The sequence below is a fragment of the Bombus impatiens genome, unplaced genomic scaffold (genome assembly GCF_000188095.3).
Source record: "Bombus impatiens unplaced genomic scaffold, BIMP_2.2 scf_0049, whole genome shotgun sequence".
Classification (NCBI taxonomy): domain Eukaryota; kingdom Metazoa; phylum Arthropoda; class Insecta; order Hymenoptera; family Apidae; genus Bombus; species Bombus impatiens.
Window position 1 is genome coordinate 787,825 of NT_176468.1, and position 20,990 is coordinate 808,814.

The window sequence follows — 20,990 nt, forward strand, 5'->3', positions numbered from 1 at the left end:
AAGACGAATACTTTAATTTTATCTTTAAATTTCTGAAATACAATAATTTTAGAAATGTGCATAATTATTACTAAAGTAATATAACAAATATTACATTGGATAGGGAATAAAGCAGTCTGAATCTCCAAAACGTATTAAATTACGATTATTCCTCATATAATTAATATTATTCTATTTCAGCATAGAATGATTTATGTGCAAAAAGCAAAGTTCGATTATTTCAAAGAAGGAACGCAATTCGTGAACAACAGGTGCTCAACGGTAAAGGAGATGGAAAGTACAAGAGGGATAGAATGGAAAATGCGCAGGTGTTTGTCGATTCACGAACACTCCACGCAATTCGACATTATCTGGGGGGAAAAATCTTTTTAAATCGGAACTTTACTGAAAGTTTTTGAGCTGTTCGAGATAGGATATGCAACAATATAGGCTTGTTGATAGTAAGTTGCACAAGAGGTTCCGACTGTTTCTCTATTATTGTAGGTGATATTAATTCTTTCCCTCTCTGCTTGTTTCTTGTCCATTTCTAGCGATGGGAACGACCTTATATTCACCACTTATTTTAAAATAAATTTTACTTTCACACATTTAACATTAATTTTGTAAACGTTTATTTAAGATTTACTATTTAAATGAAAATGGCAAATGCGATGAATATTTGATAACTCTCCTGCAGAAAAGTTCTTATAATTTGTATAATTGTGTTTGTGTGTCTAATTATGAGGTAGTTAAATTCTAATTTGGTCGATTATCAGTGGAACTATTTTTTGCTGGGATCATGTTCATTTTATCAAATAGACATATTTCCAGTTAATGTAGAGTAATAGCATTTACGATATAATATTACAACTTTAATGTTATTAGTGGTAAATTTATCATTAATCGTTATTACAGTGTTAATTTTTTATAATTCCATCACCATGTGATGAAAGTGGTCATAATATTTTTCTATAATGCTTAAATAGAAAATTGTGCAGAAAATTATTGTCCCCTTTGTGCCAATTGATTTTTATTTAACAAATTTTTCTCTTAATTTTATACATTTGAAAATATTCAGTTTTCATTATTTCATCAAAAAGAAAAAAAAAGTAGTAAATTCTTCATTTTTGAAATAATTGATTCTTAGGAACAGTCGATGGATACATCTTACTTATTTCTATCAAATATTAAGTTACAGTATCTTTACAATATAGTGTTTTTCATAGCATCATTCTATATCTAAAATACATCATTACATCATATTTATTACTAATTATTTGATCATGTATGTATTATCAAATATATTTCTAATAATAAATATCCAATTCAGATCAATTTTTCCACACTATTGGAAACACCGCGTTAACACGATAATCTATATTTCAGGAAGTATCCAGTGCATTGTGTAACTGTCGTTTTCAAGGTCCAGGAGGGTATTGGTCCCATCACTATCCACATCTTTGGTCGTTTGCCAGCCGGCATGTGCGCGTTGCAATCGATTCCCTGGTCAACGCATGCCCTGCTTGCTCGTTCTTCGTGGAAGACTACTCAGTCGGTGGCACTGCTGCGGCATAACAGTACGCGCCGAGTAGGAAATGGTCCATAGTCGATAATCCTTATCCATTAAACGAACAAATAGCATCAAGTTCTCTTGTTTCTAACGCACGCGGTACATACCACAAAGGTCGAAGGATCACGGCAAGGATGTATTAAGGAGAGGAAGCAACCAGGTGTCACGCCCAGGTAAGTCGAGAAAGAGACACGTTTCTTGCCGCTACAAAGCGACATACAGGTCCGCAGGAATAAGGGAGAGACGGAGGGGGAGGGAACGTGACTACAACCTGATGCTTCGGCCATATAACTAGAGACGTGGTCGGTGATTCGCGGAATCTTGCCACTTTCGTGGAAAATTAAAGGAATTGCCAATTTACGCTCTGTTCAAATTCAGGATCGAGTAGATGTGCAATTAAGTTGTTCATTTTTCAACTTACAAGATAGAAGGTAAAAATTATTGTTGAAAGGAATGATTGTTAAAAAGATACAAAGTGAACAGCTGTTTTTATTCAAGCATAGGTATGGTAATTGAGATAGAAGTAATTACTTGGGGGTACGATCGGAAAATTGGACCGGTTGGTCGAGATTAAATTCTGGATTGTTGCGCTTCAGTAAGCTGTTTTCCGATAACAGTGCTGTAACTTGTTTTGTTCACGCTCCGATATCGTTTGATTATAGGGGTATATACATACTGTGATTGCGTAAACGCAGCTCTCGTGTCGTTATGCAAAGGTGTACCGCACCCTTTATGAAGCTATGCGGTATCCACCGGCTCGTTGTTTCAACGTTGATTAAATTAATATGGTAGTTATGCTTTTTGGATGATCTTGACGAAGCTCGCTGTTATACCTTACTATAGGTTCACTACGCTTACAAGAGAACAGTTTCGAGCAGCTAAGATATAACTCGATTACTCTAACAAGTTGCCATGTACCCAGTACCGTAGTCCAAACAGCTTGTACACTTTTCTGTGGTGTAATACATATCGCAAATTATTTTCCATTGCGAAATTGAAATTTTGTAAGTGAACAGTTTCTGATTATATTTTAGAATAATTTATAAATCATGTATATTCGTGTCAATAAGGTCGTTTATAATTGTCATTCATAACATTGTTGATTATCACGTTGAAGGATATACACATATATATTAGGAAGAACATTAAGAAAAAACTAGTTGGAAAATCTATGAAAAGATTGCTTTCTTTTTTTAAATTTGGTTCTGCTTTTGAATTTATTAAGGTTGTTAAAACAATAATTACAGATAATTTATATACTAATATAAATATTAAAAGTACAGGAAAATATGGAAAATATCGAAGTAAAAAGTATTGAACAGTATAAACGAATGGACAATGAAAACAATAATTATCTTCATAATTACCAACATATAATTAAAGAAGAGAAAAACTCGTAATTGTACTCTATTTTTATATGTAGAATGCAATCTCTCAGATATCCTCTGGCTCGTTTGCTCTTTTTTTCTTTTCTCTGCCTCGTCTCATTAAAAATGAAGATCTACGCTTTTTCATTAATCGAGGAGAGCATCAGCTCGGCCTAGCTTAATGAAAATAACTATGCTATCGACTATGAACCATGAACTTTCTGAAAAAAGAAACAATCTTTCTCAACTATCTTCGCACTATCTTTGTTCCCGTCCAAGCTATCCTTGTATTTGTTCATTTGCAAAAAGAAACATAATGCCATTGTTATAAGACTGACATTGAAAGAAGAAGAATATTCTTATGGACTTGCCATATTATAAGACTGAAATTGAAAGAAAAAGAATATTCTTATGGACTTGCCATATTATAAGACTGAAATTGAAAGAAAAAGAATATTCTTATGGACTTATCTATTCAATCTTGAATAACAAACTAACATGCATATGTGTAATTGTAGGAAGATCTATGGGCCGTAAACAGTGGTGGCGAGGAGGCTCGGTACTGTTGGTGTTCTTCATTCTCCATCACGTAATTCTAGGTGATGGTGATGTCGGTAAGTACTACACATTCAAGATTATTCCAGCAATCGAGATAAAGTTTTCCTTCAGAGGGGGTTGAATAGCTGGAGAATCACTTTCTAAATCCTTGAATGTCTTCGCAATAAGGAATAAACGAATCTCCCTTTCATAATAAACTCTTAATTCCGTTTCAATGGCTATCTGAAAAATAATATTAAAGTAATATAGTGTATCATACAATATTATGTAATATTGTTAAACGACGATGACTATTTTTAGTCTAGAATTTATGAAAAACAACGAATGTCTTCGGCATATAAATCTGATAAAACTATAATGAATATTTTCTACGTAGAACTTTTTTAAAATAATGCCAACAATGAGTTTCTCATGGAATTTATGCAGCAAATAATTAAAGACGACTTGTTATAAACGAGGAAAATGAAATAAGATGACATTTTAAATTTTATGCAATTTGTCATAAATTTTAGTATAATATAAATTGTTATATATATATATTTCTAACATATTTGCAATGAAAATGAATGTCATATCCGAAAAGTTGAGGGAATATTATTATGTTATCCTCTAACTGCAAAAGAGGATATTCCTGACTTATCCAGTTTCGAATAAATAAATAAAGGAAATAAATAACAATAGGAATGAAATTTTGCATTCTGTTCATTGACAAATAAATATTTAAAAAAGGAAACACAAATCTACCAGTATCCTGACGGACTACAGATAGATATTTTCACTGAAAACTAAATTTGAAGCAACATGTTCAATCAACACGTTTTATTTTATCTTCGGCCATCGAATCAAAAATTTGTATCGTATCAATTTTTCCCATTATATTAAAAGCGAGAATCAAAATACATGCCCAATATCATTGTATAAATAGTAAGGTACGAAGGTTACTGCTTTACAAAGGATGACTTTTATTGCTATTATATAATACCTGTTTTATTTAATCATATCTCGCTATTAGCACCTTTTTTATGACATAATATAATACACGTCAGATTTTCTTCTTTTATTATACTACAAAAAAATTAATAAAAACGTTGACAAGACAGCAGCGTTAGATATTAAAGCGCAGAGGGAAATACTGAAAGTGCAAAGGGGATAAATGAAATTCTTGATTTCATAGCTCATGGCCCTCGCGTTTAGAAAAACTCGGTGTATTTATTATTTCATGCTCTTATCCTCAGCGTGATCGATATTTCAGCGAAAATTTCATTTCTCCGATATTCTTCCTTCCTTTTTCTCAATTCAAACATTTCTTCTGATGGATATTTCTCGGAATACCATGAGAATAGAATAATATTTCAATGTCATCTGCGGGAAAACTTCTATTAATGAAGATTAACGAAGGTTTAGAAAAATATAGTATTCTTTAATTTATTGCAAATAGATTCGCTAAAATGGAATTGAATGAAGATTACACAAGTCATAGAAAGAGCCAACATTTTTTAGAATATGGATTGCTATGGACAGTTCCAGCTGGAAATATTAGTTATATTTTGTGCGATAGTTTTAATTAACATATGTCTTTCTCTCCCTTTTCTTTTTTGTAGTTTTCTTTCTTATTCGTTTCTTACTTTTCATGCCTACGTTATTTTACCACAAAACGTGTTTTAAAATCACGCGTGACATTCTGGATAAGGCTCTTGCACGCGTGTGTAAAATGTAATTATTGAATGATGGATATGTATTTACACATAATATTATGTAATTATTCAGAGTTCCAACTATATGAACGTTAACAATTTAATATTTTATAATTACTAAACATTTGAACTATTTGAAACGTTTAATTGTTCGAACAAATTTCAAATATTTTGTTGTTTTCAATAGTGAATTTTTTAAATTCAAATTATTAATCATTGAATTTCTTCGAAATTCGACGTCGGATAATTTGAAATACACAAAAAGATGCACGAAGAATTCGAGAAGAATTTTCAAATTCTCTTTTTACGATCTTTAATATTTAAAATCAAATATGATTAATAAGCAAACATTGAAATGTTACAAGCTGTTACGATTACTATAGAAAAGCTAGTGGAAGTTTTCGCATCTGCTTAACTATTTTCATGGCAAAACTCCTGAAATTCAATTTACTTATGAACTTCGTTTGGAAATTTCAATATTATTTGCAAATTACTTTGTCTGTACTTTTCCTTTTTTTTTCTGAAACAAGAATGTTAAAGTAACACGATTAGCATTCATCTTTTTTGAGATGTTCGCAAGATGATCCTTGGAACTTTACATTTCTTCTTCACAGGCTGTAATTCACTTTAAAATAAAATGTTAATTATATCGCTTTATTATTTTAAAGCCCTTTTTAAAAGCGATAATATTAGTACACAAGTAGATATATTTGTAATAATATTTCTTTGATATAGTGTTGGTTTGTACTATCCCATTTGAGTCTTATTTCTATCCTTACTACTAGTAATTGACATCACATTATCCTAAATGAAGATATGCCGTCGTAGTATTCGATGCAAATTCCTCTAATTTTCATTGCACACCGTATGAAATATTGGAGTCTCTTTACGTCCCCTTCGGCATTCGATTTCATGATTTGCCTGTTTTCTCTTATTTGTATAATATTGATTACTCTCTGTTATCAAAGAAAAAAAAATGCTAACGAATATAAAGAAATCAATTTAAAAACGTTTTTGTTTCAGAAACAAAGATATTACTTTTTTATTGCCAGAGCAGAAAAATTCTCTTTAAAAAATGGCATAATATCCTGCAGATATCCAATAAAAAAAAAAAAAAACGAAATCAATTTGAAGCATTGTCCTCTCCTAAATAAAAGTATCGCTTTCTCATCGCTAGATTTGCTGGAGAGTCTCCCTTCCACCGAAAAACAGAGTAAGGATAATTCTCTTTGCAATAAAAAAATGGATAAACACAAAGTTTAAAAACGAGAAAGAAGAGAAAACGACACTAGCTCCTGAAAATTGCCTCTCGATCTAAGATCGAAAGAAGAGGAACTGAACTGCCGATAGGATTTTCTCGTCTCAACAGCTTCTCCGACGTCTCTTTTTCCATGCAGTAGCACCTCGTTCGTCAAATTCACTTGCCATCGATTTTCTATCCGATACCTTCTCGTCGTGTCTGTTATTCACACACGAGTATCCGATCAAATATAAGCCGTAGATGGGCTTATTTACTCGTAACCTTGAAAATTCGTTGTTTCTTCCCGGGGCTGGATTGGAGGGATGAAAAAAAAAAAAATAAAAATAAAAAGAGAAGGAGGTGATATTCGATTTTCGCCCACCAGCCATCCACGATTATCGAACCGTACATCCCACGCGACCACCGCCTTTGCAAACTTGCTTCCTCTCCTTTGCCCTAGATCCGTTTCCACTCACAACTGCGACCCTTCATCGTTATTCTTCGTCGTACCTGTTTTCCTGCTACTCTTTGTTTACACCTGCTTTCTTGCTATTCTTCTTCAAATTTTTCTTCGCTCTTATCTCGTTGTTTCTATCAACTCTTCGGAAAGGAATTAAGGGAAGTGCTCTTTGTAATTTTAAGTAGTAACGACGGTTCCTCGAGAATGTTTCTCTGTTTGACGAAGATTTCTTCGCTATTAATTCTCGATCGTGACGCTCTTTTAATGCGGGAATTCTCTTAAATCTCTCTGAAGAGATCCGGAATCCAGAAATTAATAGATTGAGAAACCTCGGTATCATGAAGAAATATGTTATTATACAGCTTACACAGAATGTCGTAAAGTACGATATAAAAATTTATATAATAATATAAAAATGTTATTTCGTTTTACATCGTTTTTAATAGAATGATTGGACAAAATGGTTTAATTCAGTTTGAATATAAACTTCAGGATAACAAAATTTGTATACCGCGTATACCGTGTCAATTACGAAAGATTGAGATGATTTGCTGATTAAATTTGTGGTATTAATGTTACTTGTGAGATGTAAAATGTAGAATCGTTGCGTCGGTGTAGTTAACGCGAGGCAATTCTCAGAAGAACTCAATTCTAAAACGAAGGTCAAGGGAAATGAAACGACGTCCGCCTGTTCCATATTGCCTGTTGGGAAGTTAAGGAGTAATGAGATCTTATCAAGGGAGGAAATTTTAACTCTTTTCCCTATTTGACCAATGTTGAAAAGCTTCTTAAAACGGCTATACAAATAGGTATGCAGGTATATACATACTGAAGATTTATTTTACTGTTTTACCTTTTATTATACCATCACATTTTATGTAATAAATATAATATACAGTATATTAATATCTATAATTAGTGTAATTTGTCATAACGTTATAATTAAGCGTACATTATTTTTATGTAATAAAGTAACTGTATATAGTTAATTAATAATTGAGTTATTCAGAAGTTAGGTGAACTCCATGAATCAAAAAGGTATAGAAAACACTGTTTCTTTAAATTTATTTTAAAATTAACTATTACGTGCGTCGTCTTCTATCATCATTATCCGTAAACATGAACTTATGGAAGTAAGTCATTTGTTTCTTGACGATAGAACATTAATCCTGCAGGTATTTATGCAATGAAATTAAAAATGAATAAAAAGTGGAGTTGATCAGTTTGGCTTCTGATAGCTTCAATTTATCGTTACAAATATATATTATAATATGTAATTACAAACTACACGATATAAATTATACGCAATTAAATTATAGATAAATAATTAATAGATCGTGCGTTATTTTATCGTATTACGTATCAATAAAAATAATATACGATTAATTACAGTATTTAAAAGCATTCCAATAATAAACTCACGTATAAATTATCAATAAAACAAGGTAAATGCATGGATATTAACGTTTAATGTGGCAGATTAACAAAGTCTCCGTGTGATTATTCAACTCCTATCAAGGATTAAACGATCGTGCAGCCACGCAATGAAAGTGGGTTGTGCTCGGTATTCTAATTAGCGAATACGTTGCGATCTCAGCTATAGAATATGCGGCAGAAAATCGCTGCACACATGATTATGACGTAAACATTTGCGTCAATGTATTATGAGTGAAAATAACGTAATTTTATTTATACCATCAACGCATTTAATATTCTTAGTAATTGTTAATGGGCCATAAAAAATGACGGTTTTTGATCTTTAAAGTCAACTTTTCGTCGTAATTATGAAGTCAATTTTACGTGAAACAAAGCAGTAATACTTAGTATATTAAAATATGTAATACAGTTATATAATATATAAAATTAATAAAGAAAATATTGTTATATATTATATATTATTATTTTTATATATTATATTAGAATATATATTAGAATATAGAATATATATTAGAATTATTGTTATATATTATATATTATATATTAAGTAAGAAGAAAGATTCTATCGAATATAAAAATTATGATTATAGTACATCATAAAAACATAGTTTAATATATTCAACATTATACCGTGAACTTTTGTTATATATGATGAAATTAATATTTTTAGTAATCAGATCTTGCTAGTATTTATTTGCTAGTATTGTACTTTTCTTACATTTCATTGGATTTAATGTGACAATGAGAATATTAGTTGAATTGGTTGCAAAAGGATGATTAATGAGGTGTTATCATAATCTTGCTCGGTATCATGTATTTAAAAAAAAAAAAAACCTTGTTAATTAAAGCTTCATTAGTCTTCTATTGATACGTATAAATTCATGTTCCAGGGTGCCTGTTCAGTAAGAGCCTCTGCGATCCCCGAACGGAAACGTGCTACAATGGTAGTTATTGCTTGAACAATAAAATATATTTGTTTTGCAATCACTGGCTCTTGATACGAATAACATTCGATTATCCGTTTTAATATTCCAGATCTTGCGTTTGGCAAATGTTTGCCATTATACACTGACCTGAACGATGAAGATTATTATCAGTGAGTATTCACAAATAAGAAGCCTCTTTTAGCAACAGAGATTTCAAAGGGAAAATTAAAAGATCGATAGAATTGGAAAACTTTGATCGAACGAATATTTTGTCTTACGTTAATTTTTATAAATCTATTATAATTTTCCTTATTTGAGACATTTAGAGCAAAAGTAGTCATATTTTTCTGAATTTATCGCAATATACTGTATTGCTCATACAAAAGTGCAGAAATTCATATTTTTTAATTAAAACCAGACAGTATAATAAAATCAGTCGTCGCATTGACAATTCCACGCTTACGTTTATTTCATAAATTAAAAGAATATATGTAAATAAAAAAGTAGAATCTCGGTGAAAAATTGCTTCACCTAGTACGTTATTTCATATTATATACATTTTGTGCAATTTTGCACTTTCAGATTTCCCATGAATGTATACAAAAACCACAGTCTGTTATAATTTATGTTCATAAAAAAAGACAAGGTTTGGCCAACAGATAGTTGGAACAGTCTGTATACATATATTTACTTGTTTTGTGATAAATAACTTAGAATGTTTCACTTTAGTATAAGAACCATAAGTTCATACTAATATCTTTTACGACAGTAGTAAGTACTTACATTTGCTGTCTGATCATAAACCGACTGTACTACTTATACGATGCTCTAGACAAATAGAATGTGAATTTCTACTTATCGAATTGAAACAGTTAACGTTGTGAACGTAAACATTTACTTGTAAAGCTCTTTCAATTGTCTTTTTCTTCTTTCAGATATAATTTCAACGTTGACGAATTGGAATTGCTAAGAATGCAATTGGAGAGGCTGCAAGTCGATGAATACAAATGGTCTCATCCCTACACCCAGTGTATAATGCAAATGACCTTGTACAATTTACGCTACTGGTACGATTAACGTTGTTAATATCAAACGATATTTATAATAAGCAATCATTAATACGACAGAAATCTTTGTGTTCTTGGAGAAAAGATTTCATAAGAACGTGTACAAAACTTTCAATTGTTAAAAATGGACTGGGTACCTGAGATTAAAGTGGAAACGTGGGAGGAATTGATTGAATATTTTAGAAGTATTATATAAATATCTACAAAATTTGCGAATGACTAAAAAAGAAAGAGAAAAAATGTTTTAGAATAAAGGACAAAGAATCAGCATGCTATTGTCCTATTATATTGAATATTGTTCTATTTAGTATTATCTTTACTATTATCCTTTTTTTCATTTTTTATATCTTATAGGGAAAACTACGATCTTCGACTCTGTCAGCATTTAAAGCAACGTACGCATTTCGAAAACAAAAATGAAATCGACCAGGCCAAAGTAAGTTCATTACACCACCATAGCTAACATGTTTTGTATCGTGACAAAATGAAAAGTTATGTCTTAACTTTGTAATAAAATGAAGAAGTCACGGTAGAATATCCAACTGTGAAAAGTAGATTCGGTAGAATCTTAAAATAACGTCGAAAAGTTATATTAAGTTATATCTAGTTATGAGATTCAACCTTATCAAAGTCTTTAAACAAAGATTGTGATAAACTATTTAAATTTAATGTTTAAATGAAAAATAGGATTTTCCAGATCCTTAATTTTGCAATACATATAATGTTAGAATTTTTTAAAAGAAAAAAGTCAAGGTTTCAAAAGTTTAGATCCTCGATTAAATACTACAAACTATTATAAAGTATTTAACCTGAGTGGAACTTTTATTTCAAGGTCTAGGTTTTTTGAAGCTTTGGTCTTCTTTCAAAGACTTCGGTAATGAATCAATATCCATATTTTTCTAATGAAAATTTCACGTTCATCTTACACGACACAAAACGTACCTATTAATATCGACAACGCCTGTAGTAAAACTTTACTTTAAACGTTACCTTCACTACGTAACAATGGAACTTTGCTTTTGAAGGTACCCACAATAGCCATAGTAAAATTCACGCCCAACAATGGCAAGTTCAACAGCCAATTTGCCAATGAGCTCTACTACCCTCCTGGCACACAAAATCAGTATTTCCCTGATTCATTCTATAATGACGAATTCTCTCGATTGCCGTACAAAGAACAATTCAGAGAAATCGATTCCCAGTTCTACAAACCGAGGTACAATCCGAATTCTCACAATGATTATGACTCTTCGATGAACGAAAAAGATTATGAAGAAAATTACGACGAAAGTAATTTGCGTAAGAATCCAACGACTTTTGATGGAGTCGTTGAAAGATTGTCTCGAACTAGACGTCAACCTCCCTTGTATAATTTGCAAGAATACAACAACAATGCAATGGAATCGTTTGAAAACGCTTTGAAGGAGAGGATATCGAAGAAACTTTCGGATCTTGAATTTTTAATTAAAGACGAATCTGAAGATTATTCCGATAGAAAGGAAGTTGCGGACGAAGGTCCGAATGTCGAGTATGAGACAGTGTTCTCGGAAAAATACAAACCTAGGAAATTTAGCGAGACACCGGACGAAAATGAGCGTTTTCTGGAAAACGTGAAAGATAATTACGATAGTGATGATTACGACGATGTGAACGATGAAGAGATAGTGCCTCAGAAGGATGGCTCGTCGATGGAAAATGGAATTTATACCGAAGGAGGACTTATACAGGCTGGTGATAAAGCTAATGTTGATACTGACGGTATATTATTTTATTATTAGATCGTAGATGTTTATGCAAATGTATACTTTCATAAATGCAACTAAAGGAATAAGATCTAATATTATAATATGTATTACGTTTTATGTATTATTATGTATTGTTCTTGCATCTCGAAATTTCCTATAAACGCATAAACATCCACAGCATATTATAATATATGTACTTAGTTTGAGACAGTTGCGAGAAAAAGAAAATTTACAAATACTTTTCCTACTTTCAGAAAATGCATACAATTTATTTGCCGATGATATAAGTGAACTCCTTCGGAAGCACGGATTAGCTGGCTTTAAACGTGGGGATGTTAAGAAACCAGGACCGCCGTTTTCAACAAATAACTATGCGTTTAAAATTCCATCCCCATCCAGTAAGTATCTTTACTTATGTAAACTGTTACTTGATATTTAAAATCTTGAATCATTATTTCCCGATATAAAGTAATATCAAATATTTTGCAGTTTCAGAAAATGAAAATCGTTCTGATTCCATCGAAACTGAGCAAGATGTAAGTCGTCAATCGTGCACAAAATTATTAATTAGAAATATTAATTAGAAAATATGAAATAAGATATTAATTAGAAAAATATTCATTTTTAGAATAATGTATTACTTACCCCATATGTGAAAAAAGAAGTAAAGCAACAAACAGATTCAAAATCGTACAACGTTGATCTGGATCATGTTTACGTTGAATTTCAGAAACCATTTCACAGATGGTCGGAAGGTGAACATGTCGTCGAGGAGGTAATAGTCATTTTTCGTAAGCGTACTAACTTTTTTTTTTTTAAGAATAGATGAAATAAACGAACAATTTCCAGGTGGAAAAATTATTGGGGCTGTCATCTGGCTCTTTAAAAGATATTCGTGTTGGCCGTGCGGAAGTGACGTTCAAGGTCGTCAAAAATAACAAAGATTATAGCGCTACCGACGTAGTTAATAACATAGGTAATCAATTAATCGAATGACTAGATCGCGGATGCTTATTCGTTTATGAAAATTTAAAGATGCAAAAATGTAAATAATATGCAAAAATATATAAACTATTCGAAATTTAATATTTGGCAGGTGAAAACAATTTCTCTGTTTAGGTCCTGTTTCTTTTGTTGTATTCATAAAAATATGAATTTGCATAAACATCTACTGTCTACTAGTGAACTAATAATCTCTAATAATCATAGAATAATAAATCGCTAAATTAATCAACTGTATATTTTCAGACGACATACGTGGGAAATTGAAAAATTCTTTGGGTGTTGAGGTGATTCGTGCAGGCATAGGTGACAAGGTTCATCTTAAAACATATCTAGAACATAATATTTGCAATTATACTGTTTAAATTAATTATAGGATCACTCAATTGTAGAAAGATCAGAATCATAAACGTGATTCTTCGCTTATTTTAAACAGTGCAATCAAATACTTCGATAAGAGAATATTCTATGAAAACAAAAATTAACATATTTTTTTATTTAAAGATCAAGCTACCCGCAACGCTGGAAGTTGTTAAAAAAGCAGAAATGAGTCCGACTGTGTTCGGAGCAATAGTAACTGCAAGCGTCATAGCCATTGTAGCTGCAGTAGTCACATTGATAATCGCTCGTCGACACGCTAAAGCTGGAGCCAAATTGGCAGGACTAACTACACCTGATCCGGAAGCATCGAAGGACTACCAAGATTTATGTAGAGCAAGGATGCATGCTAAACAACCGGCAGATAAACCAGAATCACCACGAATTACGAATTTAAGCAGGGAAAATGAGTCAAATAATTCGCCATCGAATCGATCTAGCACATCCTCTTGGGGAGAAGAACCGGCTCCTTCGAATATGGACATATCAACCGGACAAATGGTTCTAGTAAGTAGATATAATATTTTTATAGATATTTTAAAGCAAGATAATGACACAAAACTGAGATTATTCCTTAACTACGGACATTCATATTTTTGTTATTACCACAAATGTACAATTTATTATATATTATTATTTTATTTATTAAATTTCTGTGTTATAAAAATTAATAACATACTCGTAAATGTACTAATATGATTATAGTAAATGCTATTTTAATAATAGTGTTTAAGATTTTAATATACAGGGTGGTTGGTAACTGGTGGTACAAGCGGAAAGGGGGTGAATGAAAAGAAGTTGAAAATATACAATAAAAATTTTTTTTTAATTTTTTTTTAATTTTTCCATCGAGACAACGATCTACAGTGAGATCCGTTATAACGTACCGCACGCGTACCGAGCGATTCAAAGTCGATTTTCTCGAAAACAAAGCCTCAAACGAAAAATTTTTATTGTATATTTTCGACTTCTTTTTTCGCGTAGAATCGCCCCCTTTCCGCTTGTCCCACCACTCACCGCTTGTACCACCAATTACCAACCACTCTGTATATTAATATACTTTAAAAAATTTGAATTTTTATATTATAATTAAAATTTAGTTAAACATATCAAAGAAAACTATTATATATCATAAAAAGAAATATTGTAATTTCTTGCACCATTTTATGCCTTCACTTAAGTTACTATATATAAATTATTTATATAATAAAATATATATAATTTATAAATTAGTATATTACATATTTTTTGTAAATTCCCAATATTACATATATTTCTAGAGTTACATGGAAGATCACCTAAAAAACAAGGATCGATTGGATCAAGAATGGGCCGCATTATGTGCTTACGAGGTGGATCCCTCTTCAACCGAAATTGCACAAAGCGAAGCGAATGCCAAATGCAATCGGCCTGGTGCAGCGATTCCCTACGATCATTCCAGGGTGATTCTAAATGATCTCGCTAATGTCAATAACTCCGACTATATTAACGCCTCTACAATCGTAAGTATTCTTAAGTTAATCATTTGAGACTTCTTCAGAATTCAAGGAAAACATAAATACAGAGTAAAATAACACATGCGTGGTTTTCATTTTAATATCGTTGAAAATGGAACTGAAAATAGAAATCGGTAAGTCACACGACAAGCATGGAGATTCTGCTGCTATATTCGCAGTTTTAATGAAAAAGCAATGCTTCCCTTAAAAACGCTTCCGCGTAGATTTTAATAGCATTAATAACGTTAGTCGATGGCAAATCGAAGCATGATTTAAGTTATCACAAATATAGATATAAATTTAAAGATGGATTTAATTCTATAGAAAGTAATGGAATAGTTCATATAAACGTTTGTCAATTTTATACTCAACTTGCGATTGTTTTATTGTCATTAAGAAAAGCAATTGTTAAATATGTTGAATATTAATAACATTATTACTAAAAGTTTGTATTTTCAACTACTTTGAATAGAAAAATAAACAAAGAATAAGGAAACGAATAAGAAAACAAGTAAATATTCAAATGCATTAAGAAAATACAATATGATATATTGTTTTAGTAAATATACATACATAATACAAGTATTTTTATGAACGTTTTCTGTCACCTTGACATGAATTTACTTGTAAATTTATACTACATTTTGTGATGAACTTTCATTTCAGATAAACGCTATGCGTGCACTACATAGTTTAGGCATTAGTTTAAGTTCCACAAAACAGCTTTTATTAGATTAAATATAAAAATCAAAGTTTAATTATAAGGTAAGATTTGAACAATCTCTACATAATATGAAAGGTCACCAGAATCACGTAATAGTTTAAAAAATAGTAAATGCGCTTGTTATATAAATCAAGGAAGCCGTGTGACTTGCTTCAATATAAGATTAATAGTAAGAAGATAATGTTTCAAACGAATCTTTTCTTTTTCTTTTTTAGACGGATCATGATCCTCGTAATCCAGCTTACATTGCCACACAAGGACCACTACCAGAAACGACGGCTGATTTTTGGCAACTAGTTTGGGAACAAGGCAGCGTCGTAATAGTGATGCTAACTAGACTTACCGAAGAGGGTATCGCCATGTGTCATCGTTATTGGCCCGAAGAAGGATCAGAATTATATCATATCTATGAGGTGCACCTTGTATCCGAGCATTTCTGGTGCGATGACTATCTGGTGCGTTCCTTCTACTTGAAAAATCTACGTACCGGCGAAACAAGAACTGTAACTCAATTCCATTTCTTGTCCTGGCCCGAGAACGGCGTGCCACACTCCATCAAGGCTCTTCTTGAATTCCGCCGGTAAGTACCTTATAAATTCAAATATTTATATCAGTATATATAGAATGTATCCTAATATCTATTATTATCTATTTTTAGAAAAATTAACAAATCCTATAAAGGCAGATCCTGTCCTATAGTTGTGCATTGCAGGTAAGATTTGTAATATATTATTTACATTTAACATATTATACATATAATAATAACTTTTTCTTTTGGAAAATAATTAACAATCTCATCTGATACGTGATTCATTGAATAGAAATAAGAAACATAACCATTTACAGTGATGGTGCTGGGCGTACTGGTACATATTGTTTAATTGACATGGTTCTAAACCGTATGATGAAAGGAGCCAAAGAAATCGACATTGCAGCTACATTAGAACATATAAGAGATCAAAGACCTGACATGGTTGCAACAAAACAACAATTTAAATTTGTTCTCATGGCAGTGGCAGAAGAAGTACACGCTATCCTTAAAGCTTTACCTGTCCCCTCTACAGAGAAATCTCTTCCAGGAAATAATTCTTCGACGAAACAAGATCAGTAAGATTTGACTCGAATTCGAAATTGCAGTCGCGACGAGCAGAGGCAAAGAATTAATTACAATCTACCGGAGAAAAAATGGCCAAATATTTCTAGTCAACCGTAATCGCATCAAAAGTCTAAAGTCCCTGTTATATCTTTTATTTTCTATAACTTTCTTCTCCTAAATACTTTTGAACATATCTTAACATCAACTAAATCTATTACAAACTTTTAACGAACTTTGCTTTGACTATATTTCATTACATCGATGAAAACATCGAATTTTAGATCCTTTAAATTATAAAGATATTGTTTGTTTATTTGTGTTACGAGATAAATATATACATATGAATTATATTGCCGAATAATTATTTTAAAGAATTTATTGTGGCAATCTGTAATATTTAATTATACATCTCGTTTGACTACGGCCTACTTGAATAGTCAAGTACAAGCATATAGATTCGAAAGACTGAGCTATGCAGCTGATGGAATTCTAAATATCGGCTAATAACGGAATCATTTGTACTGTGAGTCCTTATACACTTGTCTTTCGCGACACTCTGTCGTGATCAAATTTTAACGTAATTTATTGTTTTATCATGGAAATGAATGTTTACCTCCCATTATGTAGCTCAGTCTTTATGTAGTTCATTGCTTTGTAATTTTCATACCATAAAAGTTTTATTTTAATTGGATTAAAAATATGTTGCTGCCTCTCATGGACAATTCTACTAACGTGCTTTACAATAGCTTTAAATAAGACACCAAAAAATATAATATAATTCTATCTGCTCAGTCAATTCTATCAAGTGTATATAACGTTGATGATCACATTAATTAAGTCACATATAATTACTGATACATTCAGTTAAATTTTCGTATTTGATTTATTGAATTGATTTCTTTAGAAAAGATTTTTATATACAAAACTTTAATGAAATTTTTATGTTAGTAATACGAGAATCTAAATGCCCCACGTTAGAAATTGAAATCAGAATTTTTATACTATTGTTACACGTTCTAAAGAGAATGGATTTTAGTGGATTTTAATACGGCTATGACTGTTGCTTCCGTGAAATAAAATTTTATTAAACGTTAAATGTAAAGTTTCACGCGAGAACGTCGCAAGAAGCGCTATCTATCCAGTCTTTTTTCTATGCATACAGAAATAAAAATGATCGAGCTGCACAATATTCACATCATAATTAAGTATCGTCATTATTAACAAAAAGAATTATTATAAGAATGTTTTATTGATGTAAAATATGAACTAGAATATGACCATGTAACATAAATTTAATGTTTTAAATATCATGCAAATATGTTACTATGAACACGCTTCGTGAATGAAAAGTTTAATCATTAATATCGTGAAAATGATGTTAGGCGATATATAAAAAGAAAAATATACGCATACATGTTTGCACAAATTGCCGGTGTCGATATGACAAACCGTAAGTGGAAACGTCATCCTTGTTTTAAAACTACGGCTCTGTTCATTCTGTAGATCCAGCCTCCCACAGGATGAACAAGTTGTATTTGTGATTCCTTCCTTCTTTATTGTGCAGTACGATTACAATGTTTCCTTTCTACATTTCATGTTTACGTTGCTTCCATTTTTTGCTAAATAACGATTTAAAAGACAGTCATACATTTATCAGGTACTGCAAACAAGTTAGATTACAAAAGAAATAAATTTAATAATTACGTTTTCTAATACTGCTTCCATTTCTGAATAAGCTACATTTTAAAAACCAAGTAAGAAAGTTCAAAATCTTAATTATAACAGCTTATATTTTATGTTGGATTAATACAAGTGATATATTGTGAACTCAACGTGAAAGTTTGCTTGACCAACAGATATGTTTTATTAGTCTCTTTTAGCACAGATTCATATAAAAGATTCTATATTTTTATGCGAAGGGATGAGTCTACATAGAATGAAATAATATATAAATCTATACTATGTGTGCGCGTGTGTATGTTACACATACACTCAAAAGATGTAATACTATATGTGTTATAATATAATAAATCAGTCTATGTTCAAATCATAATATATAGTGTGTTCATATTGTTCAAATCAATTTTTCTTTTCTTAAACCATAAGTTTTATACATTTAAAAATCTCTATACAATTTGTACTTTTATTTTATACCTATCTTAAAGTTTACAAACTAATAGAATAAATAATTATATGTAAGATAATAACATATTTATATGTATATATAAATAAATCCATATCATCACGCTGTAATTCAATTTTAGTAACTAGAATCAGAAGTAGTATCAGGAAATAGAGGATTCCAAAAATCTGAAATATATGAGCATACACAGAATTTAAGTACATATATCATTCTGTTCTTCTAAGAATATAAAAAATATATTAAATTACCTTCAGGTGTTTCATTCCTTTCATTATATTTAGTTCTGTGTCGAGAACATTTATTTTGCCTCATTCTTATTTCTTCCTCAGAAAGCCCAAGACTAGTGTAATACTAAAAGAAAAGCTTTCTCTGTGAAATTATTCAAATCATACCATATACATACATATGTATATACATATAAACATTTATAAACATATATATTATTTTATGTATGTATAAAGGATTGATATAGTATTGACTTACAGTTCAATCTCTGCAGCATTAAGAAGAAATAAATTACACTTAACATTATTTCAATTAATTATTTATATTATTTTTTTATAAGTTATAGATTAAACTTATATATTACCTGTTTACATTGCCAACAACTAACACCATTCATCTGTGCTCTTTCAGACTTTTTCTTTGGTGATTTATCAAATATATATTCTTTCGCGGGTAACCTTAAAAAATATATTAAATTTGATATATTTTACAAAATGTTTTGCATTTATGTAAACAATACTTACATATCAAAACTATTCATAAGAGTCCTTCTTACAGGTTTAGTTTTAGGTACATTTTCTTTCAATTTATTTATATTACAAGGAGAGTGTTCTTGCAATGACTCGCCTAAAGTACAGAACGTTTTATCACTTGAGGAATTGGAATCTGTTTCTTCTTTTGCTGAATTAAAATTTTTTTGTGTCTTATCATTACTGTTAACATTCTCATTACAAAAATTAAATATTTTTGGCTCTGTAATTAAATGTGTTCGATTTTCTTGTACAGATTTTTGTAGAGGTAGCAAATGACGATCCAGACTGTGTTGATTAATCTCTTTTTTTGGAGTTTTCCTTTTTAATTTCAAACTTCTCATTTTTGAACTTAACTTTATACGTTTATTTGGACTATTTTGAATTACGTCCTCTTCTATAGAATTATTATAATTTTTAAACTGTTCTCTTATGCCTTTTCTAGGTGATACATGTGCTGTTAAAAAATCTGATCTGTTACGCTTCTTTTGAGTTACAATATCAGTTGATTGCTCATCTTCGAGAAGTACAAGTTTTGATTGCCTATGATTTTTGCCATTTTTCAGTAATGTGGTATCTACATTGTATGATTTACTAACTCCCAATTTTTTTGACATTTTGGTATTAGTTGTATTGATCGATGTATTAATCTCATCATTGCTATTTTCGATAATTGAACACTCATTTTCTTTTGAGTCTTGAGATAATGGATTCTGCATAATATCACTTTTTAGATTTGTTAAACTAGAAATATCTGTTTTTATTGGTAGGCACAAATTCATTTCATTTTTCTTAAAATTTTTTAGATTAACCTGATTATTTATAACATTAGTCTTCTTAAATCTAGAATGTTTCCTTACAAGTATTGGGCTCTTTAATAATTTATCTTCTTGTATTTGGCCCTTATCAGATCTATCAATTAAAACAGCATTATCTACATTTGAAATATAATCACAGTTTCTAAAATTATTATCACAATTAATATCTTCGTGTGGAAATATTTCTGTATTTTTTAATACTTGGTTATTAGCAGGTATAATACTGAAATATAAAACATTAAACAATGTATAATGTATATCTTACTAATACAACATTATAAATTATAAGTGTGCAACAGAATTAAAACTTACACATCTTTATTACTAAAAATGTCTGATTCAAACAATTCACATGGAATCTTAAAATCAGCAATGTTCGTAATGTTTCCACAATATTTCTGCAGTTTTAAGTATTCATTCCATAACTCTGTAAATATAAGAGTCTGTTGTGTAAATATATAAATTTAACTACAAATTTTTTACTTAAAATTGCATTCATGATATAAAGCAATGTACATATATAATGAAAGTACAT

The 20,990-nt window shown here is 30.6% G+C and overlaps 1 protein-coding gene and 1 long non-coding RNA gene across 3 annotated transcripts; one reads left to right on the plus strand and one right to left on the minus strand.

Annotated features, from left to right (window-relative positions):
• Positions 1-1,504: 1,504 nt before the first annotated feature.
• Positions 1,505-17,966, plus strand: LOC100748473 (receptor-type tyrosine-protein phosphatase N2). 2 transcript variants are annotated; one of them, XM_012391138.3, is made up of 18 exons: positions 1,505-1,722; positions 3,435-3,530; positions 9,196-9,249; positions 9,341-9,401; positions 10,167-10,298; positions 10,653-10,734; positions 11,324-12,056; positions 12,298-12,441; positions 12,533-12,579; positions 12,672-12,818; positions 12,893-13,019; positions 13,292-13,359; positions 13,550-13,930; positions 14,704-14,925; positions 15,048-15,053; positions 15,859-16,223; positions 16,302-16,355; positions 16,490-17,966. In XM_012391138.3, the coding sequence occupies exons 2-18, from the start codon at positions 3,443-3,445 to the stop codon at positions 16,752-16,754; spliced, it is 2,976 nt and encodes a 991-aa protein (XP_012246561.1). In that variant the 5' UTR covers positions 1,505-1,722; positions 3,435-3,442; the 3' UTR covers positions 16,755-17,966. The 2 variants fall into 2 exon arrangements, with proteins under 2 accessions (XP_012246561.1, XP_003485370.1); XM_003485322.4 differs by lacking the exon at positions 15,048-15,053 and having other exon boundaries at positions 1,508-1,722.
• LOC117152362 lies at positions 3,025-5,301 on the minus strand. The gene is made up of 3 exons (XR_004462717.1): positions 4,457-5,301; positions 3,415-3,696; positions 3,025-3,137 (listed from the first exon to the last, which is right to left on the minus strand). It is a non-coding gene; the product is annotated as an uncharacterized LOC117152362 (long non-coding RNA).
• Positions 17,967-20,990: the final 3,024 nt, after the last annotated feature.